The 23,857-nt window shown below is 41.5% G+C and overlaps 1 protein-coding gene and 1 pseudogene across 1 annotated transcript in view; both read left to right on the top strand.

Annotated features, from left to right (window-relative positions):
• Atp6v1c1 (ATPase, H+ transporting, lysosomal 42kDa, V1 subunit C1) overlaps positions 1 to 7,684 on the top strand; it is a 45,655-nt gene extending 37,971 nt beyond the window's left edge. The window contains exons 11-13 of the mRNA XM_013012572.1: positions 1,388 to 1,485; positions 3,709 to 3,835; positions 6,992 to 7,684. Of these exons, the coding sequence (XP_012868026.1) occupies positions 1,388 to 1,485; positions 3,709 to 3,835; positions 6,992 to 7,087 (321 nt within the window). The 3' untranslated portion in view covers positions 7,088 to 7,684. The remainder of the gene's footprint in view (positions 1 to 1,387; positions 1,486 to 3,708; positions 3,836 to 6,991) is intronic.
• On the top strand, positions 4,005 to 4,788 carry LOC105982695 (annotated as a pseudogene).
• Positions 7,685 to 23,857: the final 16,173 nt, after the last annotated feature.

The raw sequence follows: 23,857 nt of genomic DNA, 5'->3' as shown, positions 1-23,857 counted from the left end.
TGTGCAGTATATCCTGTTAACTTCTTCTTCTATATCATTCGGTTTTATCTGCTGTTTTCTTTTTTTTTTTCTGGTCATGGGGCTTGAACTCTGGGCTGGGTGCTGTCCTTCAGCTCTTCAGATTAAGGCTAGCTCTCTACCACTTGAGCCGCTGTGCCACTTCTGGCCTTTTCTGTTTATGTGGTGCTGAGGAATTGAATGCAGGGCCTCATGCATGCAAGGCAAGCACTCTACCACTAAGCTACCTTCCCAGCCCTATCTGTTGTTTTCTAATGAATTAGTTTAAATCATTTGTATCTGATGAGGTTACTCAGAATAGTGGCTAACTTTTTAATTTAAGATAAGAATCTGATATTCAATATAATTAGAATACCGTTTTAAATTGTTAAAAAGTGATTTATTTATTTATTTATTTAAGTTGGTTGTAGGGCTTGAACTCTAGGCCTGGGTGCTGTCCCTGAGCTCTTTAGCTAAAGGCAAGCACTCTACCACTTGGAGCCATAGGACCACTTCCAGTTTTCTAGTAGTTAACTGGAGATTAGAGTCTCACTGCCTGGAGCAGGCTTTGAATTGGGATCCACAGATCTCAGCCTCCTGAGTAGCTAGGATTATAGGTGTGAGCCACTGGTGCCTGGCTTTTAATTTTTTTTATTATAAAGATACTGTACAGAAGGGTTACAGTTACATGAGTAAGGTAGTGAGTACATTTCCTATTGAGCATTGTTACCCACTCCTTTGTTTTTCTCCTACTATGTCTCCCCCCACCCACAAGTTTTTTTGTTTGTTTGTTTTTTGGGGGGGTCCAGTCGTGGGGCCTGAACTCTAGGCCTGGGCACTGTCCCTCAGCTCTTCCGCTCAAGGCTAGTGCTCTACCATTTGAGCCATAGTGCCACTTCCGGCTTTTTCCTTTTTGCTTATGTGGTGCTGAGGAATCGAACCCAGGGCCTCAGGCATGCAAGCCAAGCGCTCTACCACTGAGCCACCTTCCCAGCCCCCCACCCACAAGTTTTAAAGTTCATTTTCAACATAGTGTCTTGTACATCTCATTGCTAAAATGAGTTGACCTATATCCTTGTTTCAGCATTTTATTATTTCCCTTCCCCTCCCAAATTAGAAAAAATGTATATACAAGATGCAAGATACCAGAATCAAATACAGTGATAACAGGGTTATACCATAGGGCGAAGAACATACAAAAGAAACAAAAAAATCACATAGTACATTAAAAACAACAGCAACAAAGAAAAAAACCTCTTGAAATATTTGACATTAAAAAAAATTCTTTGACTTATTTCTTCTGTGGATTAATACTCCTTTACAAATATTTGACCTACTGGATTGTTACTTACAAGACCTAATTTGTGGTGATTGTGTTTTCTTTTTATAGGGACCACTTGTACGGTGGCTGAAAGTGAATTTCAGTGAGGCATTCATTGCGTGGATTCATGTGAAGGCATTAAGGGTTTTTGTTGAATCTGTTTTAAGGTAAGGAAAGTTAGTTAAGAAGCTTGGGCCTGAAGTGCTCAGAGATTCTGAGGAGTTCAATGGACCTCTTTCTTAGAACACAGTCCCAACAAGGGCCAGTCATGCGGGAAAGACAATCAGTCAGTATCCAACAGTTTATCAAGCACATATTTTTCTTATCCTTTGACACCAGGTTATAAAAAGACATTCTTGTGGATATATTCTTTGGTTGTTATGTATAGTCAGTTAACAAGGAGATTATTTCTGAGAAGTTCATGGTTCATCGTTGTGTAGACTTCACGGAGTGCATGATGTAGGTTAGTCACTTGACATGGCATCTTTTTTTCCTTTTCATTTTGAGACAAGGTCTTGCTATGTTTCAGACTAGCCTGGAACTTGCTATTTAGTTCAGGCTAGCCTTCAACTTGAAATTATCCTCCTCTAGCCTCCTGAGTGCTGGGATTAAAGCCCTACATCACCATGCCAAGATTAATGTGGCTTCTTGATACAAAACAGATATGCATGAAACATGAGGTGCATGCATGAGACTGCTGTTAGTATAACATGGCATACTATCTTATAGAAAACTCTTTTACAACTTCTAATCAAAAGGAACACATTCCAAAATCATGATAAAAGTATAGCACTAGGACTGGGAAGGTGGCTCAGTGGTAGGGCGCTTGCCTTGCATGCATGAGGCCCTGGGTTCGATTCCTCAGCACCACATAAGCAAAAAGAAAAAAAGCCGGAAGTGGTGCTGTGCTGTGGCTCAAGTGGTAGAGCGCTAGCCTTGAGCTGAAGAGCTGAGGGACAGCGCCCAGGCCCAGAGTTCAGGCCCCACGACTGGACAAAAAAAAAAAAAGTATAGCACTATAAATACTAAACCAGTAACATAGTTATTATTACCATATACTGTGTAGTGTTCATAATTGTATGAGCTATGCTTTTATATGCTGGCAGCCCAGACTTGTATATACCAGCATCAGCACATAGTAATGTGATACAGTGACTGTGACATCAGTAGGTGACAGAAAATTTTAACCTCTATTATAACCTTAGGGAACCAGCATCATGTACATTGTCTGTCATTGAGCAAAAACATTGATATGCGGCATATGACGTATAGTTAAAATTGGACTACAAAATGTTAACCAATGTTTTCTTAAAATAAAGATTTTTCAAATGTTCTACCTGTATTTAGTATACTAATGAGTTACTGAAATCATTTCATTTTAACCTAAATTTCAATATTTTAGTATATGTAAAATCTTAGTCTTGAGATACTTTGTACATATTAAAATTTTCAAAGTAGGTGTAAATAGTGTCTCAAGTTTTCAAGTATATTAGCCTTCCATGTTTTCCTTACTTCTTGAAAGTATTCATGTTTCACCTTAAAAATTGAATTGTAATTGAAGTAACTCCTCATAATGGGTTAATTTTTTTATTATTGATTGATTTGTTTTTTTTTTTAACATAAGATCTTGTATAGTTTTGTTGGCCTTGAACTTGTGCTTATCCTGCCCGAGCCTCCTGAGTACTGAGATTTAAGACATATACCACTAAGCTCAGCTGTGGGTTTTTGTTTGTTTGTTTGTTTGCTAGTTCTGGGGCTTGAACTCAGGGCCTGGGCACTGTCCCTGAGCTTATTTTGCTCAAGGCTAGCACTCTACCAATTGAGCCACAGCACCACTTCTGGCTTTTTCTGCTTATATGGTACTAAGGAATGGAACCCAGGGCTTCACACATGCTAGGCAAGCACTCTTACCACTAAGCCACATTTCCAGCCCTGTGGTTTTTGTTTTGTTTTGTTTTTGTAGGTCGTGGGGATTGAACTCTGGACTTGGGTGCTGTCCCTGCGCTCTTCAGCTCAAGTGTGCGCTCTACTGCTTAAGCCAATGCACCACTTCCAGTTTTCTAGTGGTTTTTATTGGAGATAAGAGTCTCATGGACTTTCCTGCGGGCTGGCTTTGAACCGCAATCCTCAGAACTCAGCCTCCTGAGTAGCTAGGATAACAGGCGTGAGCCACTGGCACCCGGCTATGGTTTGTTTTTAAAGAGAGCTTCCTAGTGGGTAGTGAGGAACCAGATATTTGTGTTTGTGATAGTGTAAGTTTTTATGGATATTAGTTGAGCTTGTAAAGAGAGTTATTTAAATGGCATACATTGTCTATGAGTAACAAGTACTGAGAGAAAATTTCTTTATGTGCTTATTTGTGTTGTATACCATTTTTACTTCCTTGTAAGGTATGGCTTGCCAGTGAACTTCCAAGCAATGCTACTTCAGCCTAATAAGAAGACAATGAAGAAACTGAGAGAAGTATTATATGAACTGTACAAACATCTAGACAGCAGTGCAGCAGCTATTATTGATGTAAGTACTTATTAGATAGCCTGGGAGAGCAGGAATTAGAATGACAGAAACAAATTATTGGACTATTATATACAGTCACTTCTGCTGCCTCCAGTGGTGGAACCCTGACCTGGCAGGTGGGCTCTAGGTGTAGAGGCATGCTCAGTAGAGGCTCTGTGGGTGTAGACGCATGCGCAGGTGGAGGCTCTGGAGAGGCACAGGAGGGAGAAGGTCATGTGAGTCTGCCCTCCTTCCACCCAGAATTATGGAGAGTTGTTGAGAAAGCAACATCTTGTGTCTTGAGTAATCATTGTCATTACCAAGGAACGTAGCAAAGATAGAACATGGCGGACCATCAGGCTCTAAACAAAACTAAAGTCATAGCCATAGATCATCTAATGTGAAAGCTTTATCAAGAAGCTCTGAATATGTTTGATATTCTTGCTAAGTTTGTGAATTGCCTGGAAATGAGCTATTAGTGAGGAAATACATATCTTATAATTTAGAAGAGATTTTGGATGAAATTTAGCATTTAGGTATGGGACTCAAACAGAAACAATAGTCAAAAACTGAGCCATTAATCAGCAGTCCCAAAGTTGAAGTTATAGGAAATAGACTTTCAAGCCCAAGCACAACTTCAAAGATAAAAATGTCCTTCTTAGCCTCTTAGATCACCCTGACTAGCCAGGGATAGAAGGAATTCTCTCAAAAGACATTGAAGGAGAAAGCCATCAAAGCTTTAGGGGACCAGATGTTGTTGGTAAATTTTCCTAATAGAAAAAATAGACTTTTCTTCAATTATAAGTGCTGTCATTTCTGTGTATAAAGAATTCCAGGAGCTTTGGGATAGTGTCATTATGAATTCAATGAATGAGGAGAAACTTAAACAATACCTGAAGCGACAGACTGTTTCTTCCATGCTTGAATCTAGACCAAAAAAAGTAGCCCCAATTCATGGAAGGAAAAAAAGCTAGTTTCACAGAAAAACTGATTGTTTAAATGTGCTTATAATGAAGTTGGACACCAGTGGCTCATGCCTGTAATCCTAGCTACTTAGGAGGCTGAGATTGTTCTAAGCCAGTCCAGGCAGATAAATACTCAAGTCTGTTATTTCCACTCAACCAACATAAAGCCCGAACTAGATGTGTGGCACAAATGGTAAGGTGCTAGCCATGAGAGAAAGAACCAAGTGAGAGCAACAGGCCCTAACTTCAAGTCCCAGTACTGAAACAAGAAAAAGAAGGGGGGAAAAAAGACTCATAATGAACACTCGGTCAGGGTGCCGAAAGATTACTCAGATATTATCCTTGGCAATAGAGGACACTGTCCTTGAACAAAGCTACAAAGGCATCATTGAGATCTTGTTGATACTTGGGGTTAGATGACCAACTGTCTTTCCATCTGCTTCTCAGAAGAGAACAGTGGAGAGGAACAGTCCAGTTTTCAGAACCAGTGTGGATCACAGAACACAAAGCTTATTTTAACCGAGTAGGCAGGGAAGAAATACGATAGGTCTGTTCACCTTCTGTCACTACTTGGGAGAAAGGCACTTGGCATGGCAGGAGGGTGTCTTTGCTATTTCTCTCTACTAAGTGGTTCCTGGTTCCATTTTTCCTCCGTATTACTTGAAATCAAGTTGGCAGATAGTCTTGAGTGCCACATTTTTTTATTCCAAAAGAACATTTATAATTAGAAGAAAAAGAATATACACAAAAAGTATAGTGAATATGTATCATGATAATGATGCTTAATCATGGTATGTAATCATTGCTTTGAGGTTCTGAAGTAAAATTAGCAAGTAATTTATTTTTACTCTTACATACTATTGATAGTTGTGCTTTGCTTCATGCTATTTCTAGAAACCCATTGGGACCTTACTATTTAATGTATCAGATATTTATAGTTACAACTAGGCCACTAGTTTTCAAAACCTATAAATTTCAGAAAGGAAGAAAATACATAGTTATTTTAATTCTACTGGATGGATATGTGTGTGTGTATACGTGTGTGTGTGTGTGTGTGTGCATGTGCGCATGCTCGCATGTGCGTACGTGAGTGCTCACTTGTACTGGGGCTTAAACTTGGGGCCTGGGTACTGTCCCTTCACTTTTCACTCAATGCTGATGCTCTGCCACTTGAACCACAGCTCTACTTCAGCTTTTTGGTGATTAATTGGAGATAAAAGTCTCATGGACTTTCCTGCTTGAGCTGGTTTCTAACCACGATCCTCAGATCTCAGCCTCTTGAGTAGCTAGGATTACAGGTATGAGCCACTGGCTCCTGGTCTAAACTATCATTTTTCTAAAGTGGTTTTTAAACAAAAGAATATCTAATAAATATATGTGCTCTTTGTTGCTGCTATTCCACCTTATAGTAGACGTTTATATATTTAATTAAAGGTACATTACTGATTTTTTTTTCTCATTAGGATGATAGTATTCTACACATGCATTGATTGCTTAGAACCCATTCCTGAAAGTATGAATAAAATATCAGGCCAAACTCTTTGATATATAGTTTCCACTTGTCAGTTCTTAGGCTATTGTAAGTGTCACATTTAAAACCATAGTTGGCTTATTTTAATACATTTGTAAGCCTTGTACATCCTTAACCAAGTGTCTGTCCTAAACCTGAGAATTAAGAATGTTTTTTTGTAGTAGTCAACAAAAAGGACAAAAGGTTCATGTGGGTTTTGGAGTCAAGAGTTTGACTCTTTTTTTTTTTTGGTTGGTCGTGGGGCTTGAACTCTGGGCTTGGGCGCTGTCCCTCAGCTCTTCAGCTCAAGGCAAGCACTCTACTACTTGAGCTACAGCGCCACTTCTGGTTTTCTGGTGGTTTTATTGGAGATAGGAGTCTCACGGTCTCTCCTACCCGGGCTGGCTTTGAACAGCGATCCTCAGATCTCAGCCTCCTGAGTAGCTAGGATTACAGGCATGAGCCACCAGCGCCTGGCTGAGAGTCAAGAGTTTGAATCTGGCTTGCTGCTCACTGTTTTCTAGAAGTGAATAGCCTTCAGGGATTGCTTCCATTCTTGCAGAATGGAGACAGTGCCTAACTTTGGTTAAATCAGCATCAGTACATAAATTTAGCCCAGAATAGGTGTTCAAAGGTAAATGATAATGCTTATTTTTTCCAAGTTATTTAAGTACATGAATGGTTTTCCTGATTTTTCCATAGGCTCCTATGGACATTCCTGGCTTGAACCTGAGTCAACAAGAATACTACCCCTATGTGTACTATAAGATCGACTGCAACTTGCTGGAATTCAAGTAAAGATGAGCTCCTCCCCAGACAATCCTGACCTCGTGTTGGTGTATACTAACAGACAGGTTGCAGTATGACAGTACTTTTTACCCTCTTAGCTTTTGCTTGCTCCTTACCCTTCTCCCTTGGTGAGTTCTCCCACAGTGGTCCTTAGCTCAGTGTTTTCTTTTTAAAAGAGAAATACATATTGTTTCTTTTTATTGATCAGGTCTGTAAATGTGTACTAAAAAAAATCAAGAGTTTATTTATAAACAGAATAGTTTATTTAAAGAGCAGGTCGTTTCTTCACTGATGTTGTGATATGCATTAATTCCATTTGTTATCATTGTGCACAAAAGCCTTGTTTACAAGGGAATGGTGTAAACATACCATGTTGTTCATTGTGTTTAGTGGATATAGTTGTTTAATAGTTACAGAATTGTGATGTAAAGAAATGTGACAATATTCAGGTATGTGCTTTCTGAATGTTTCAAATTAAAACCTATAAGCACTGTCAACACCCACAGGAGAAAATAAAATTACCTGTGCAAAGGTGTATTGTGGTGTGTGTGACTTAAGAAGATTATAGTTCACTGTGAGAGTTTAAATAAATGATGTTATGGCTAACATGCTATGGTATTTTTCAGGATTTTGCTACATGCTCAGGTGTAAATGTTTGTATCTGACTTGTGTATGATTTAATTGTGCCAAAACTTGGGTCAGAGTACAAATCTGGAGACTATTTTTCAATACATTGTGGGTATTTACATTTGGACCCTAGACTTAGTTCTCTCAAATACCAAGTAGGGGCAGTGTTGAATAGTGTATAGCAGAACAACACAGCTTTAGCTATTTGTCTTAAGTGTTTCACATGTTTACTTTTTGAAAGTTGTGTCATTTATGGCATCGTTTGAAAGTACAGACATTGCTAGCCTTTGCTTTGGAACCTCTGAACTGAATGGCTTAGTGTTAGACGGAGCTGCTGCTGTTGCTGGTGGTTCTTCTTTTATGGGAGCACGGGGGCTTTGACTCAGCCTCATACTCTTGCTTGGCTTTTTCTGCTTAAGACTAGTGCTCTACCACTTGAGCCACAATTCTACTTCCAGCTTTTTGCTGGTTAATTTAAGATAAGAATGACATAAATTTGTCTGCCCAGGCTGGTTATGAACCACTATCCTCAGATCTCAGCCTACATGACTAGGATGACAGATATGTACCACCAATGCCTGGTTACAAGAAGCTTTTAAAGTAGGGTTTGTGTCCGTGCTACAATACTGTGTAATTCAGTTTTGGAAATATTAGTACTGCTATAAACTCGGTCATAATCCCTTAAGAAAATTAGCTTTCCAAGTTCTTTTCATTTCAGAACTTTATATTATTATCTCATAAGTAATTACTAGCTTCAAGTACAAATGTCTGCAAAGTAGAACATGAATGACATTCTTTGTCCCTGTATAATTTCCACCTCCTAAGGGAAGTTTGCTCGTACTTCTGTTATGTAACATTATCCATCCATGCATCTTACTATCGGCCTTCTTCTCTCCCTGCTTCCCTCCTGACTTTGTTTCTTCCTTTCCTTCTGTTCCTTCTCCCCTTTTTCACTCTCACACAAAGTTTGCTTTTAATAAAAATAGAATCAAGAAGTGGATGTGTGGCTTGAGGCTTGAGCAAAAAAGCTCAGCAATGGTGTAAGGCCCTGAGTTCAAGCCTCATTACATGCATGTGTTCATGCATGCACACACACATACACACACATACACACATGCACACACACACAATCACACACACACACACACACACAATCACATGCAGAATCATAGTAAACATGTTCTGTCATTTGCTCTTTAGCTTGCTAGTATGTCCAAGATAGCTATATGTGTCAGTGTGGCTAGAGCTACCTCTTTCCTTTGACTGGCCACATGGTGTTCCATCACATGTCTATGGCATAATGATTTAACCAGTGATGGGTGTTTTTAGTTTTGCTCTTTATTGAGCATGCTTGCACAGATCTCTGTGTACTTGTAGTATCCTGTAAGCCTAGAATTTGTAGGGCCAAGAGGAAGTTTTGTTTTGCTTTGTTTGTCAGTCATGGGGTTGAACTTGGGGCCTGGGCACTGTCTTTGAGCACTTTTGCTCAAGGCTAGCACTCTACCACATTGAGCCACAGTGGCACTTGCAGTTTTCTGTTGGTTAGAGATAAGAGTTTCATAGACTTTCCTGTGTAGGCTGGCTTTGAACTGTGATACTCAGATCTCAGACTCCTAAGTAATGGGATTACAGGCATGAGCCACCAGAGCCCAGCACCAGGAGGTATTTTTAGTTAAAATTTGATACACTGCCAAGCTAGTTATTGTTCAGAATTCTAATTACAGACATGTTAGGAATGTGGTTTTGTTTTTAGTTTGCTTTAGACAGAAGTTGAAGATCTGTAGTTTTGATATCAGAATATTTTTTCCTTTGTCTTCTTTTGCAAGTGTTATTTGAGCCTTAGTGTGTCTAAGATGGGGATAATCATAGGGGAAATGTGTTTGACAGGAAGTGACTGGTAGGCCCACAAGCTGACATGGTAGATTGTATGTAGCCCTCACAACTATTTGGATGCAATAGATAGGGACCCTATCAGTCTGGAATCCCAGTGTGTTTGCAGGTGTGGGCCTTTCACTAAAGGTTTCATCAGAGACACAATACAGCAAAAGGGCTACCCCAGCCCTGTGACTGCGGAGGCCTGTGTCCTGGGCAGAATGAGCTCTGCATTCCAGGCTCTCTTTTGAGGAACTTGTGTTCTGTCTCCATTAGAGATGGATGGATGGTTAGAGGTGTTGGGATGAGTAAATGACTCCATATGCCCAGCAAGGGTATTAGTGGTGCCTGCTGAAAGCTCAGTACATGTATTTACAATTCTTGAGGAGTACATGGGATTCTTTTTTGCTATTTTAAGTGTGATAAATTCAAAGCACTTACAGAGTCTGGAGATTTTTAGAAAAGAGTAATTATGTGTAGATAAATAGAATTTGTGACTGTGACACTAAAATATTAAAGCAGTTTTTGAATGTCGTTGAGCTTCAGTATATATTGAACTATTTATGCTATTCCTGGTGGCCACCATTCCTGGCAAAGGACTGGTCCTATTCACTTGCCTTACCAAAGAGACTGACTCTTGGTTCTCCTGGATGGAGCTCAGATAACTTTTGAGACTCATTAAACATTTAGAGATCTTCACATCACTGCCTCAGCCTTTCCCTGTTTGTGATGGAAACCAGTTCCTGTTTTACATAGATCAGGGTCAAAGAAAGCTAAGTGCTTTCATGGCTAAAAGTCATAATTTTTTCCTTTTTAAACATTAACTTCAGTTAGCAAGATGTATTTGATGGATCTTGATCAGTCACCCTTCCATTCCTCTCCTTCCTTGCCCCTCCCTCTTCCCAGACCAATCTCAAGTTTCTTGTTCCATTTTTCACACAGGTACATAGGTAATTTTGACTCCCCCTCCCCTTCCCCACTCATTCTCTCCCCCAACAAACTTTAATTTTGTGTGTACAGTGCCTGGGATTGAACCCAGAGCCTCTTATAAACTAGGAAACTGCTTTGTCACTGTGCTGTACTTTCTAGCCCCAAAATTTGGGCTCACAAATTTTGAGGCAGTTGAATTTGATCCTAAGATGTCTGGCTGCTGGGTTCCTCATATTGTAACCACCTTTGTCTACCAGGTGCTGTATGAGCCAGTCAGACACACCTTTAGCCTTTGTCCAAGACAGACAGTGATAAAGGGTAGATTGGGGAATGAATAATCAGATAATACGTTGTGTTTGTATTCGGCAGGAGCCCAGAACATGTCTTTGACAATAGGTGACAATATGTCCAGTTGCTGCATGCTAATTTTACTAACCTACATTATTCAGCCTAGGAAATTTTCCTGCCTCTCACGACTCCTGTAGTTGCACTTAAGCAGAAACTCTTTGTGGAATATATTCTACATGGTTTTTTTAATGAATATATATGGTAGTTCCTTTAAAACAATGCTTTGTGCATATATGTTCAGCAATGTGAATTTTTACTTGCTCATGGTTCAAAATTATAGCCCCTAATGTTGGAAATAAAATGTAAGAAATTACTCTAGATGTGAAGGGTTGTTCCTTCATTCTCGGCTACCTTTTTATTTTAAGAAGGAATCAACGTAACATTCATAAGGTTACAAATCATATTACAGCTTACAATTAAAATGTTCTCTACTTTGTGTCTATGTGTATGAGAGCGAGAGAGTGAGAGAGAGAGAGAGAGAGAGAATCCTGAAACTTGAACTCAGCCTGGACGCTGTCTCTGAGACTTTTTTGCTCAAGGGTAGAGCCCTAACACTTGAGCCACAGCTCCATTTCTGGCTTTTTGGTTGTTAATTGGAGATAAAGGTCTCAGGGACTCTCCTGCCCAGCTGGCTTCCAACTGTGATCCTCAGATTTTATCCTTCTGAATGGGATTACAGGTGTGAGCCACTGGCACCCAGCCCTTCCCTGCTTTTAGAAAAAAGTTTATAACATTATTATGTTCTAGAGCGAGAAAATCTGGAAAAGATTTCTGCTTTAGTACTTTAGTACTTGTCTTCATTAATGTAAACTTATTCACAGTCTTTATCTTTCTAGTATCGATAGCATTTGATCCCTTAATATCTGAATATAATGCTGGCTTTTTTTTTTTACAAGAAGGATTATGGCATACTGGATCCATTTCATTCACCCGCAGATTTACTTTTATAATATTTGTAGATCTGAGCCCCAAGACCTGTGAGAGGGAAAGGGACCAGAGTAAAACCATGGCATCATTTAACAGTCAGAGATTGTCTGCTGGGATTGGTTAGCTCTACAGAGAAGAGGAGGAGAAGCAGGACAGCCAGAAATTGTCACGATAATGGAAGAAGAAACAAAAGCTTTGAGACAACGCAGAAGGACGTTTCCTGACAGTTGCTTAACACAGAAATTGGTTATGTCCAACATGGAGAATTTAATAAAAATGCAGATTCATTACTGAACTCCACAGAGAGGTGGTTTATAGTCTTGAGTCAATCTGAGAAATAATCTACCTTCTGTTTTGTGGTACTGGGGACTAAATTTAGGGATTCCACTTGTACTGCATAAGCCATACTCAGCCCTTTTGACTTTAATTTTTTAAGTAGGGTCTCAACCTCACACTTTTGCCTTGACTAGCATGACCTAAATAGCTTGGATTATAGGCATGAATTACCATGCCTAGCTTGCCTATGAGATAGGGTTTTGCTGTAGCCTCCTCTCTCAACCTCTTGAATGATCTGTATTTAAAACATATATGGAAGAGAACCTGTTGATAGTGCTCAGCCAGTTGTAAAGATTCTTTCTCCAAATTGCAGAATGGCCACCGACTTTTTTTTTGGTCCAGTCGTGGGGCCTGAACTCTGGGCCTGGGTGCTGTCCCTCAGCTCTTCAGCTCAAGGCTAGCGCTCTACCACTTGAGCCACAGCACCACTTTATTCTTTTTGCTTATGTGGTGCTGAGGAATCAAACCTACTGAGCCACCTTCCCAGCCTCCTGGCCATTGACTTTGTGAGCACTTTGAGGCCTTCTTCAAATAGCTATTCTTGTCTGTGTAACAGACACTTGATACACTCACCCTGCTATTGAGCAGATGGCCTCACTCCCAAGACAGGCAACAACAATTGTCCACAGTGATTGTCACATTTTTTATGTTTTGAGAATCCATATAGTATGATTTATCACAGCTTATGAAATGTAGAACAACCAGACTTCTAAAGAATTGTAGATATGAGGACCCCAAGGAAAAGGTGAAATAATGGCCATAAACATTACTTTCGTTGATGTCAAAGGAAGGAATAAACTATGTATTTAAGGCCTTAAACTTGAAAGTGGTCATAAAACCAGAAGATGGACAGTCATGTTGCTTGAGCCTGGGCGCTGTCCCTGAGCATTTCTGCTCAACATTAGCACTTTTACCACTTTGAGCCACAGCACTATTTCCAGTTTTTTGGTGGCTAATTGGGTCCTGCTGAGGCTGACTTTGAACCATGAGCCTCAGATCTCAGTGTCCTCAGTAGCTAGGATTACAAGCATGAGCCACCATTGCCCCGGCAGATCAGATTCTGAGAGCTGCTTTCATATATGTTGCCACTGTCTAGGTTGTGGTTCTTATTCATCAATGATAATTGCAGTATTTAATATTTAGGTATATATTTAGACTGATTCTGAGAGCATCAGTATGGGTTTTATATGTTTCTAGAAGCATAAAGTCACTTGCTTTTGAACCTAAAATTGACAATACATTCTATGGCTTACCACAAGGGGGCACTTGGGTGCCGTTGAAAAGCAAACAAACAGGCAAGTTTCTTGCCCTGTCTTCCCAGTAAGTTTGAAGTCAATTTAGAGAAGTCCACTCTGTAGACTTGATGTGGGATGTTTTGTTACAAATGTATTAATATATATAAAGTTCTCAGAAAACATTAGCTGACTCACTGTGTGCCTCTGTGTGTGTGTGTGTGTGTGTGTGTGTGTGTGTGTGTTGGTGTATATATAGAACCCAGACACCTTTCAGCAGACTGGTGCTGGCAAAGATAAAATGAAAAAGATAGCCAGGCACTGTGATCCTAGCTAATCATGAAGCTGAGATCTGAAGATCACAGTTCAAAGCCAGCCCCAGCAGGAAAGTCTGTGAAACTTTCCTCAAGAGCACTCAACTTGAGCTAAAGAGCTAAGGGACAGTGCCCAGGCCCAGAGTTCAAACCCCATGACCGCCAAAAAAAAAAAAAAAGATAATCAGTGTGTGGTGGCACACATCTATAATCCCAGCTACTCTGGAGGTGGAAATGGGGTGATTGTGATCTGAGCAAAAGTGTTGGACTGTATTTGAAAAATGAAGTAAAAGTAAAAGGGCTGGGAGTATGGTTTAAGAGAACTTGCTTCGAAAGCATGAGGGACCTGAGTTTAATCTTAAAACAGATGTATGCTGTGTACTTTGTATGCATGTATACCTTTTCATTAGCTGCTAGTGGCTGAGCATGCTGTGAATTTGACTTTGCTTCCAGGCTGATCAATCAGAAAGGCACATGTCTTCATGGAGCTTACATCCTAGTCATTTGGTAGCAACCATATTAGAGAAGATACAAACTTGGCAACCCCAGATTATCAAAAGGATTGTTCTGATCTCTGAAGTTTGAAGTTTAAAAACATACTTTTTTTTTTCTTCCAATTCTGACCAGGCAGTAGATCTGGTTGAACAGTATCCAAAAGAACTTTTTGCAGTGATGGACTTCATGTATCTTTGCTACTCATTGTGATGGCCTATAGTCACATGGAGTGGTGGATCACTTGAAGTGTGGCTCGTGTGACTGAGGAATGAGTCATTTAGTGTAATTAGCTGTGTCTGGAAAGTGGCTTCCTTGGACAGTTGAGGTTTAGTTGGTCAGCCAGGGTGATAGTCCCTATAGTCTCCATATCCCTTGGCTCCCTCCTCCCCCTCATAACTGGAAGATCCAGCCTAGCTTCTGTTTGCTTTTATTGCGAGATTGCGATTTCCCAACAAGCTGAGAAGTGAGGAGAGAAGAGAATTGCTCTGAATCATTGTGGATGAGCCTCAGATTGCTACACAGCATTCTCTTTGATCACAAAAGGCACTCCACACACTTTGTGCCTTTATGTGATGAGGATAAACCAGTTGCAATATTGAAAGATGGAAAGCTGGCTTTGATGGGAAATATTGAATCAGCAGAATTGAAAACACAGCTGTGTGGTTCTAATGGAAGCATAATTTCCTCCATCAGCGCTCACTTAGCGTCCATTGTATGCTGCGCACTGGCTGTGCCAGGCTCCAGGGAGACTTCAAGGAGATGCTCAGCACACATTCTTGAAAGACACTGTCACTACTGACAGGAGCTGAAGAGCTTAGCTTCCTTAAATGGTGAAGCAGTTAGGGCTTGGAGCTGATGAACTTAACAAGTGTCCTCAGGAAGAGGCACTCTGTGAAGCAGGAAAGCCAAGAGGATATGTTCTGTGACTGGCATGTGGGCGTGGCTCTCACTTCCCTCAGAGCCCCTGGACACTACTCTGTCTGATGAAGGGAGGTGGAGTCAGAGCCAAGCTCTTTGCTTGCAACCTGGCACTCCTATTCTTAGCTGTTCATCTCTCCTTTGCCCCTATCACAGGGAGCATTCTGGAACCTCCTTCCTTCCTTCTGGCCTCTCCTTTGCTATCTCTGTTGGCTGAATGTCTTCTCAGTGTGCATGGCAGCACCCCACATGGCTGCCGTGTCCCCAGCTGCCCTCTGCTCACCTTCAGTTCACCCTTGCTGCAGCAGAGCAGAGTCTGGTCAGACCCAGAATAAAGACCCTTTGTTCAAATTGGATTTTCCCTCATTTAAACTCAGCTTCTCTGTGCTTTCTGAAGGCAGGATGTTGTTTAATGTTAGTTTCTTTAGTTTTTTATTTGATGGGAGTCTCTTAGACTGGGGAATTGGGCCATGGATCTTTGCTAGGAATGTGCCAAGAGGCTGCTTTTCTCTCTGACATCCTTTTGGAGTTGGCCAATGTGGCCAGTAGACCTGAGCTTCTACAGAGTATGAGCATGGGCAACATTATCTCCTGTGGTTTTTCGTCTGTACCGTAAAGATACTTGTGATCATGCATAGGATTAAACCCCAGGCACAAATTTCCTAACACAGCACAAGGCACCGGGGAGGGGTGCAGCAAGTGAACTGCTGATTTTGTTCTTAGTGTTAACTTTGAAAAGCACAGCTTTGTTTCTTGTTCACTTTTGCCTTTTAGATGTGAATTTAAGTTTGTTCACATTGTATGTCTATGTAGAAGGCAGGTTCCTCATTAAAAAGCTGCCAGAACCATGGTGCACACCTCGAGCCTTGGAGAGGCTAAGATAGGAGGATTGCTGCAAAGCAAGACACTATTTCAAGGAAAAAATAAACCAAGACAAACAAAAAAAAGACCTGCTGGAATCACATGACTACAATTTCAGGAGAACTGAAATTATATTTACACACAAAAAAAAAATTGGATATGAAAGTTCAAAGCATCCATAATAGCCAAAAGTATTAACAACTCAAATGTCTACCTACTGATGAATGAATGTATAAACAAAACTTAATTTCCATGTAATGGAATATTATTTAGCCATAAAAAGAATGGGGTATTGCCACAACATAGAAACAGTGAAAGACGCCAGACACAAAGAAGTCTCGTGTAGGGCTAGGAAGGTGGCTCAGTGGAAGAATGCTTGCCTAGTATGCATGAGGCCCTGGGTTCGATTCCTCAGCACCACATAAGCAGAAAAAGCCAGAAGTGGTGCTATGACTCAAGTAGTTCAGCCTTAAGCAGAAGAGCTGAGAGTCAGTGCCCAGGCCTAAAGTTCAGGCTCCAAGACTGACCAAAAAAGGAAAAAAAAATAAAAAAGGCAAGTGTTGTATGATGCCATTTGTGTAAAATGGCAGGCAAACCCATAGATTCAGAAAGATTAGTTTTGGGAAGTACCAAAGAGAGAAGGGTTTGTAAGCAGCTGCCAGTGAGCACAGGGCTTCTTAGGAAAGTGATGAAAATGTTCTGGAATTAGATAGTAGTCATAGTGTGCAACTTTGAATGCATATTAAATGCTATTGGTACTTGAAAAGTATGAATATCAACTGGGATGGCAGTGCATGCCTGTAATGCCAACACTTGGAAGGCTGAGGCAAGAGGATGGGTAAGTTTAAGGCTACCCTACGCTACACAGGGAGAATCCTGGTCTTGCCTTCTCTCAAAAATTCAATAGTAACATAATGAAAAGAGTGAATTTCATTGTTTAGGAATTGTCAGTTTTAAAAGCCTACCAGAAATGACCTGAAACTTCTCTTAATTATTTGCTTAATATTTATGTAATTTAAAATTCTAATTTGAATTCCCTTTTATGAAAGATAAGGAGTTTGGAACCTAAGGGTTATACTTACCATTTATTCTGTCAGTTGGTGCTTTTTTTTTGTTTGCAGCTGCAAACCCTCCTCCCCCCAGGGCTGAGTTACAGAGTTGTTCCGGGATGGTCCATCACTCTCATTCCCACGCCCACAGCCATTCCTTCCCAGCAGTCCCTGAACTGGAGATACTGGCTTAGGGTAAGTGTCTCAGACTTTTCTACTATTGCCGATAGCTTGGCTGCTTTATTCCACATCACCAACAACATTCCTAGATATAACTCAGCAACCACTTACTGAGGGCAGAATCCTCTTGGCCAATGTTGAATAGTTGCTAACTACCTAGCTCTGGGGCAGGAGCACTTTCACAAAAGGAGCCCGCTACCTACAGCTTTCCTACTAGTGGGTGAAAACTAAACACCTACCTAGCAAGAGCTTTCTGTCATGGTGACACATTACCTAAGAAAATCAACTTAAAAGAAGAAAGGGGGTGGTTCTGGCCCAGGGTTTCAGCCCTTGGTTGTTTGGGGCCAGTGGTAAGGTAGGACATCACAGTGGAAAGTGCATGGTGGAGCAGCGCTGCTCACCTCATGGTGGCCAAGATGCAGAAGGAGGCAGAAGGGGCCTTAGCCCCAATATCTCCTTCAAGGAGATAATTTCCTCCCATAGGCCTCACCTCCTATTGGGAGGTTTTACTGCCTCCCAGTAGTTGGGGAGAAGACTTCAGCACATAAGTCTTTGGGGCTCATTTAAAATTTAACCTATAACATTTTATTCTGGCCCTAGTGGCCCATCTCACAATGCAAAATGCATATAGTACTCCATCTCCAAGTGACCCCCAAATCTTAACAACTCCAGCCTTGCTGGAGAGGCCAAGTTCAGAGTCTCCTCTGAGACTCAAGGCAAACTGGGCTGTGAGGCTCCTATAAAAACCAAAATACCAAGTCACATACTTCCAACATGTGGTGGCTCAGGATACACATCCCCATCCACAAGAGGAAAAGAATAGCAAAAAAGGAGTCCGAGCCGAGTGAGATTGAAAGCCAACAGGGCAAACAGGGCTTGGGCAGCTCTGCCTCTGGAACTTTGCTGGCCTTTGTACTTAGGCTGTTTGTGCTTGCTCTTCGCAGCTTTCTGCAGGCCTTCCACATTCCTGTCATTTCCATTCTCCTGGGTCTCCAGCAGCTGTAGTGTAGCTTCACTCTGCCTGCAGGGACTCTGACCCCACCACACATTGCCTGGCCTCTTAGGATTTCATTGATTTCTCTGTGGAAGCCATCATAACCCCAAAACTCTAATGTTGTCCATGCCTCCAAACCAGCATCATATGGGTGTTGCCAAGGTTCATTAACCATTTCAAGGCAAAGAAACAAGTTCTAGGGAAGCAATTCCTTAGGTGGCCCTGGGCAGGCAGGAAGCCCTGAAAGGGCTTTCTTCTCAAAGAAGTCTTTAAAAAGTTTACACTTTTATGTCTCTGAACCTGTAATAAGTGATCAATTCCAGAGATGTTGTCAAGACATCTTTTTCTGTAGTCCCATTGCAGAGCATTTGGTTTTCTTTTAATGGTGCTAATTTCTCTAGCAACTGTACCTTCCTTACTTGGCAGCCCCATTAAATACACTCCTTTTCTAGCCCAGTTGCAATACCCAGGCCACAGCCTGAATGCTGGGCTGTCTTAATTAAACTTAGCTTCCCATAGTCCCAGGGGATGGACAAAATGTAGACCAGCATGGCTTCTGGTCTAATTCCCAATAGAGTCCTCATTTCCATCTGAAAAACTCTTGAATATAACTTTTACCATTGACATTCCTATCTGAATTCTGGCATTTCGAGTTCTCACCAGAAGCTCCTATCAAACTCTGCTTATAGCATTCTCTGCTTTCTTTAGCCTGGTTCTCTAAGCCTTTCCAATCTCCTCCCACTAACTGATTTTAAAGGAACCATATTTGTCAGGAGTAGTCCAAGCAGTGACTCCATTTCTAAATCTGAGCATTCTGTGTTACATTTCTATTACTATGATCAAATACCTGAGAAAACCAACTTAAAATGGCTTTAGAGGGTTCAGTCTTTGGTCAGTTGGCACTGTTACATATGGCGGGATCGGGTGGTGAAGAAGCTGTTTCCCTCGTGGTAGCTAGGAAGCAGAGATACTGGGAGTCCCAAGATCCTCTTCAAAGGCGTGCTCCCAATGATTTAACTTCCTTTCACTAGACTTCTACCTCCTACATCCACCACCTCCCCATAGCACCACAGGCTGGAAAGCAAGCCTTTGGCACACAGGCCTTTTGGGCAACATTTAAGATCTAATCATGACATGGGTTTTCACTAGCTAAGCTTTGGAGCCAACAGAGGGCTGACTTGGGCTTGGAAAAGGAGGAAAGAGCTTGGATGCTAGCCACATGAAGGACTAAGGCAATCAAGGCAGGGTAAAAGGTCGCGTGGCCATAGCTGAGCGTGGGAGGGCAGGAGAGGCACAGTGAGTGTGGGAGGCTGGGTTTTCCAGACCATTGGACAGAACCAAGGTTTGATGCTAGTAGGAGGATCCCAGGGGGTCTCATCTACATTTAACATGTTTTTATTTGTTTTGTTTTGTTTTTTATTTTTTGGTCCGATCGTGGGGCCTGAACTCTGGGCCTGGGTGCTGTCCCTCAGCTCTTCAGCTCAAGGCTAGCGCTCTACCACTTGAGCTACAGCACCACTTCCGCTTTTTTCTTTTTGCTTATGTGGTGCTGAGGAATCAAACCCAGGGCCTCAGGCATGCAAGGCAAGCACTCTACTACTGAGCCACCTTCCCAGCCTTTAACATGTTTTTATTTTATTGTTATTATAAAAGTGATGTACAGAGGGGTGACAGTTACATAGATCAGATAACAAGTATATTTCTTTTTGGACAATGTCATCTCTTCCCTTGTCTCCTGTCCTCACCCACAAGTTGTGTAGTTCATTTTCAACATGGTGGCTGATGACTACCACTGCTGCATTTTGTCTTCATTTTTGACAATGGATTTACTCATCTGTTTGTTAGCTAATTTCTTACACTGTGCTGGATACATTCATTGTAGGCTCTGGGTCCTGCTTCTCCAGTGAGTGAATTTATTGAGTCCCCTCTGTAACAGAAGTATGCCCACCTCTGCACTACTTTCCATCTTAATTTTTTTGTTTTCTTCAGGGCAAAATGTGGAACCCAGGGCCTCACACATGCTAGACAATGGCTACTTTTACTCTGTGCGTGCATGCGTGCGTGCGTGTGTGTGTGTGTGTGTGTGTGTGCGTGTGCATGCGTGCGCCTGTGAATGCCAGTCCTGGGGCTTGAACTCGAGGCCTGGGCACTGTCCCTGAGCTTTTTGAGGTTAGTGCTCTACTACTTGAGCCACAGCCCTGCTTCTAGTTTTTTGGTGATTAATTGGAGATAAAAGTCTCATAGACTTCCCAGCCTGGGCTAGCTTCAAATCACAATCTTCAGATCTCAGCCTCCTAAGTAGCTAGGATTACAAGTGTGAGCCTCCAATGCCCAGATTACTTCTTACTCTTTTAACAGTGTTTATGCTGTCCTCCAGGTACTCATGACAATCCAGGCAAATTTTAGTAATCCATAAATATTATTACTAGCTTTGTTCATAGCTGCTCTGAGCCGGGTGTTGGTGGCTCACGCCTGTAATCCTAGCTACTGAGGGGGCTGAGATCTGAGGATCACGATTCAAAGCCAGCCTGGGCAGGAAAATCCATGAGACTCTTATCTCCAATAAACCACTAGAAAACCAGGAGTAGCTCTGTGGCTCAAGCAGTAGAACACTCACCTTGAGCTAAAGAGCAGAGGGATAGTGCTCAAGCCCAGAGTTCAAGCCCCACAACCCACCAAAAAAAAAAAAAAAAAGTAGTTGACATTTAAAGTAAGAATTGACACCTGTGGCTGATTCTGCCTCCTCTCCCCCCACCCCAATTAGTCAGAGCAGTCTTTGATCATAGACAACATGTGACAATAGGGTTTCTTTGTTATTTTTTGCTTTATGGTGTGTGGGAGTGTTGATTTCCTTTGTGTTTTTCCAATATGCTTTTATTTCTTCCCTTAGATGGAAGGGTGATCTTTTTTGCTTTAAATAGCCCCTATCTTGGGCTGAGAGACAAAAGGTAGTGATTTCTACTCACTTGGCAGAAGTGTAAATATGATATTCACAAATCACTGCCCTAGCTTCTCTCTTGCCTGTGCATCTCAAGTCATTTAAGGTATCTGTGCGGCTGCTACATAGGATCCCTTCCAGACTCCCTGGGGAAACCCAGCAGCTCTGCAGAGACTGGTCCTAGCAACACTGAGCTGATTGCTTGAGGTCTGCAATTGGGGCCTGTGTAATGAGGTACTTAAGTTGAAAGGAAATGTAAAACTTTCCATAGTTACAGCTCTCCAGATTTTAATTGGCTGCTTGCCCTCACAGCAGAGTTTCTTCTCTAAACTCAGTGTTTTGAAAGGTTCTTATCTTCACAGCCAGACACAGCTCCAGTTCCTCTCAACCAGAGAATTTAACTCTTAAACCACCAAGATACTGTGTGACCCTGTAGTCACTCAGCCTGGATGGAAGAAAGGGTCCAATAACACATATTAGGTTTGGGCGTTTGTGTTCAGTGTGGCTTTGAACAGCAGTGCTTTAGATCTCACTTTGAACAGCAGTGCTTTAGATCTCAGCCTCCTGAGTAGCTAGGATTGCAGGTAGATAACAGTCTACCCAGCTTGTCTTGTGTTTTGGCCTCAAGTGGACCTCAGATCATGAGCCTCCTATCTATCTCTCTGCCTTAGCTTGGATGGCAGCCAGGCAACCATCTGCCTGGCTTGTTAATGAGATAGGGTCTTGATGACTTTTTCCTGGGTTGGATTTGAACTGCCAAATCCAATCTCTGCCTCCTGAGCATCTGGGATTATAGGCATAGTGTTTTTGAACTGTAGGCTAAAATCCATGGGGGTTGTGAAGTCCATATAGGAAGCTTCAACCTATACTTTTAAAATAAAAAAGAAAAGAATAGTAGATAGGAAGAGACAGTGAGGGAAGGAGGAAGAAAACTGAGTAGAACAGAACAGGATAAAATTTAAAAGCATTAGTGTACATGTAAGCTGTAAGGGAAAATATCATCTTGATATTACAATGTGAAAAGCATTTTGTGCTGTGAGATGTGCGTCAACGTTTGAAAATCACTGACTTAATCCATTTTTTTCCTTTTCCTTCTTACTGGAGATTGAACCTAGTACTTTCTGTGTCCTAGGAAAGTGCTCCACACTGAGCTTGAGCTACAGCCCTAGCCCTTAAAATTCATTATGAGGCATTGTCTCACTAATTTGCCCAGGCTGGTCATAAGTTGTGATCTTCCCCAGCCTTCTGACTGCTGGGACTGCAGGTGTCACCACCACACCCAGCTTACCCCATTTTCTTCTTGACTTTGGGAGACAACTTAAAAAAGACTGAATTTTTATCTTTCGTTTGTTTGTAGTGTACATAATCTTGAGTGATTGCAACACTGGGAAATATTAACCAAGTTGTTCAAGTTTATTATTGCTCATATTTTCTTCTTTTGGGGGGGGGTCTGGTCGTGGGGCCAGAACTCTGGGCCTGGGCACTGTCCCTCAGCTCTTCAGCTCAAGGCTAGCGCTCTACCACTTGAGCCACAGCACCACTTCGGGTTTTTTTTCTTTTTGCTTATGTGGTGCTAAGGAATTGAACCCAGGGCCTCATGCATGCAAGGCAAGCGCTCTACCACTGAGCCACCTTCCTAGCCCCTGCTCATATTTTCTACTTGCTCATTAAATTCAACTTTGAAAAGTAGTAAATAATGAGTAGGAACTTGTCTATTCCATTCAAGGGCTCTGTTAAGGTTAGTGTACTTTAGTAGTTTATGAGTAAAGTAGCCAACTACTATTGACTTGGTGAGAATTTCTTTCCATCTAGACTTCCTATTGTAGCATGTCAGAGGAGATTTGTCAATAAAGGATCCAGAAGTGATACCATTTGAATAAAAGGATTTAGAAGCTGAGAGTTCTGAGAGCAGGTTGTCTAGGACAAGCTACATAGCTCCCCTTTGTTGTGCAGTGTCATGGTTCTATTACACAGACATACCCAAGCCAAGCACATGTGACACATTTAAACGTGAGACTGGACGGCCTTTACTCTTGTCCTGGTCCTGATTGGACGCATCCTCTCTGGAGCTGGCTGATGGAGCCACTAGCTAAGTGCAGAGCTGAGGGTTAGAGTCTGGATGTGCTTTGCTTAATGTGAGGAGGGATTGAAGCACTTGAGAAATTGTGCTTCTGTATGTCGAAAGCCAAATCAACTTCATTATGTGTCATTTCTGTTTCCTACCAAAGAGAGCAATTTCACAAATAGAGTAATTCCACGTTACTTTTCTTTTTTTGCTGGTCTTCCTGGGGCTTGACAAGCTGTTTGTGAGCTTTTATGCTCAAGGCTACTTTGAGCTACAGCTCCACTTCCAGCTTTTTTTGGTAGTTTTAGTGGCGATAAGAGTTCCATGGGCTTTCCTGCCCAGGCTGATTTCAAACCACAATTCTGATTGTCAGCCTCCTGAGTAGCTAGGATTCCAGGCATGAGCCACTAGTGCCTGGCTTCCTCATTACTTTTAATGCCTTACATTACACTGTATGTGTACGTAGTGTAGTTGTGATTTTTTTTCAAGTTCTATTTGGTATTCTATTTTCACTAATTTGGTGCATTCTTATTTATTGTGCTTAGTTATCCATTCTTAATTTTACTGAAAGTGTTTGGGCTATTTCCTTTTAATGGAAAAGATAATGGAAGTGGATCTAGGTGATGGGGTTGTCCAAATCTGTTTTCACTTATAGAAGCAGTGCTTCTGCAGCTTGCCTCTCAGAAACGACGA

The sequence above is a fragment of the Dipodomys ordii genome, unplaced genomic scaffold, assembly GCF_000151885.1.
Source record: "Dipodomys ordii isolate 6190 unplaced genomic scaffold, Dord_2.0 Scaffold17, whole genome shotgun sequence".
Lineage (NCBI taxonomy): Eukaryota > Metazoa > Chordata > Mammalia > Rodentia > Heteromyidae > Dipodomys > Dipodomys ordii.
Note: the sequence above shows the minus strand (reverse complement) of the source record. Positions and strands in the feature narration are given on the sequence as shown.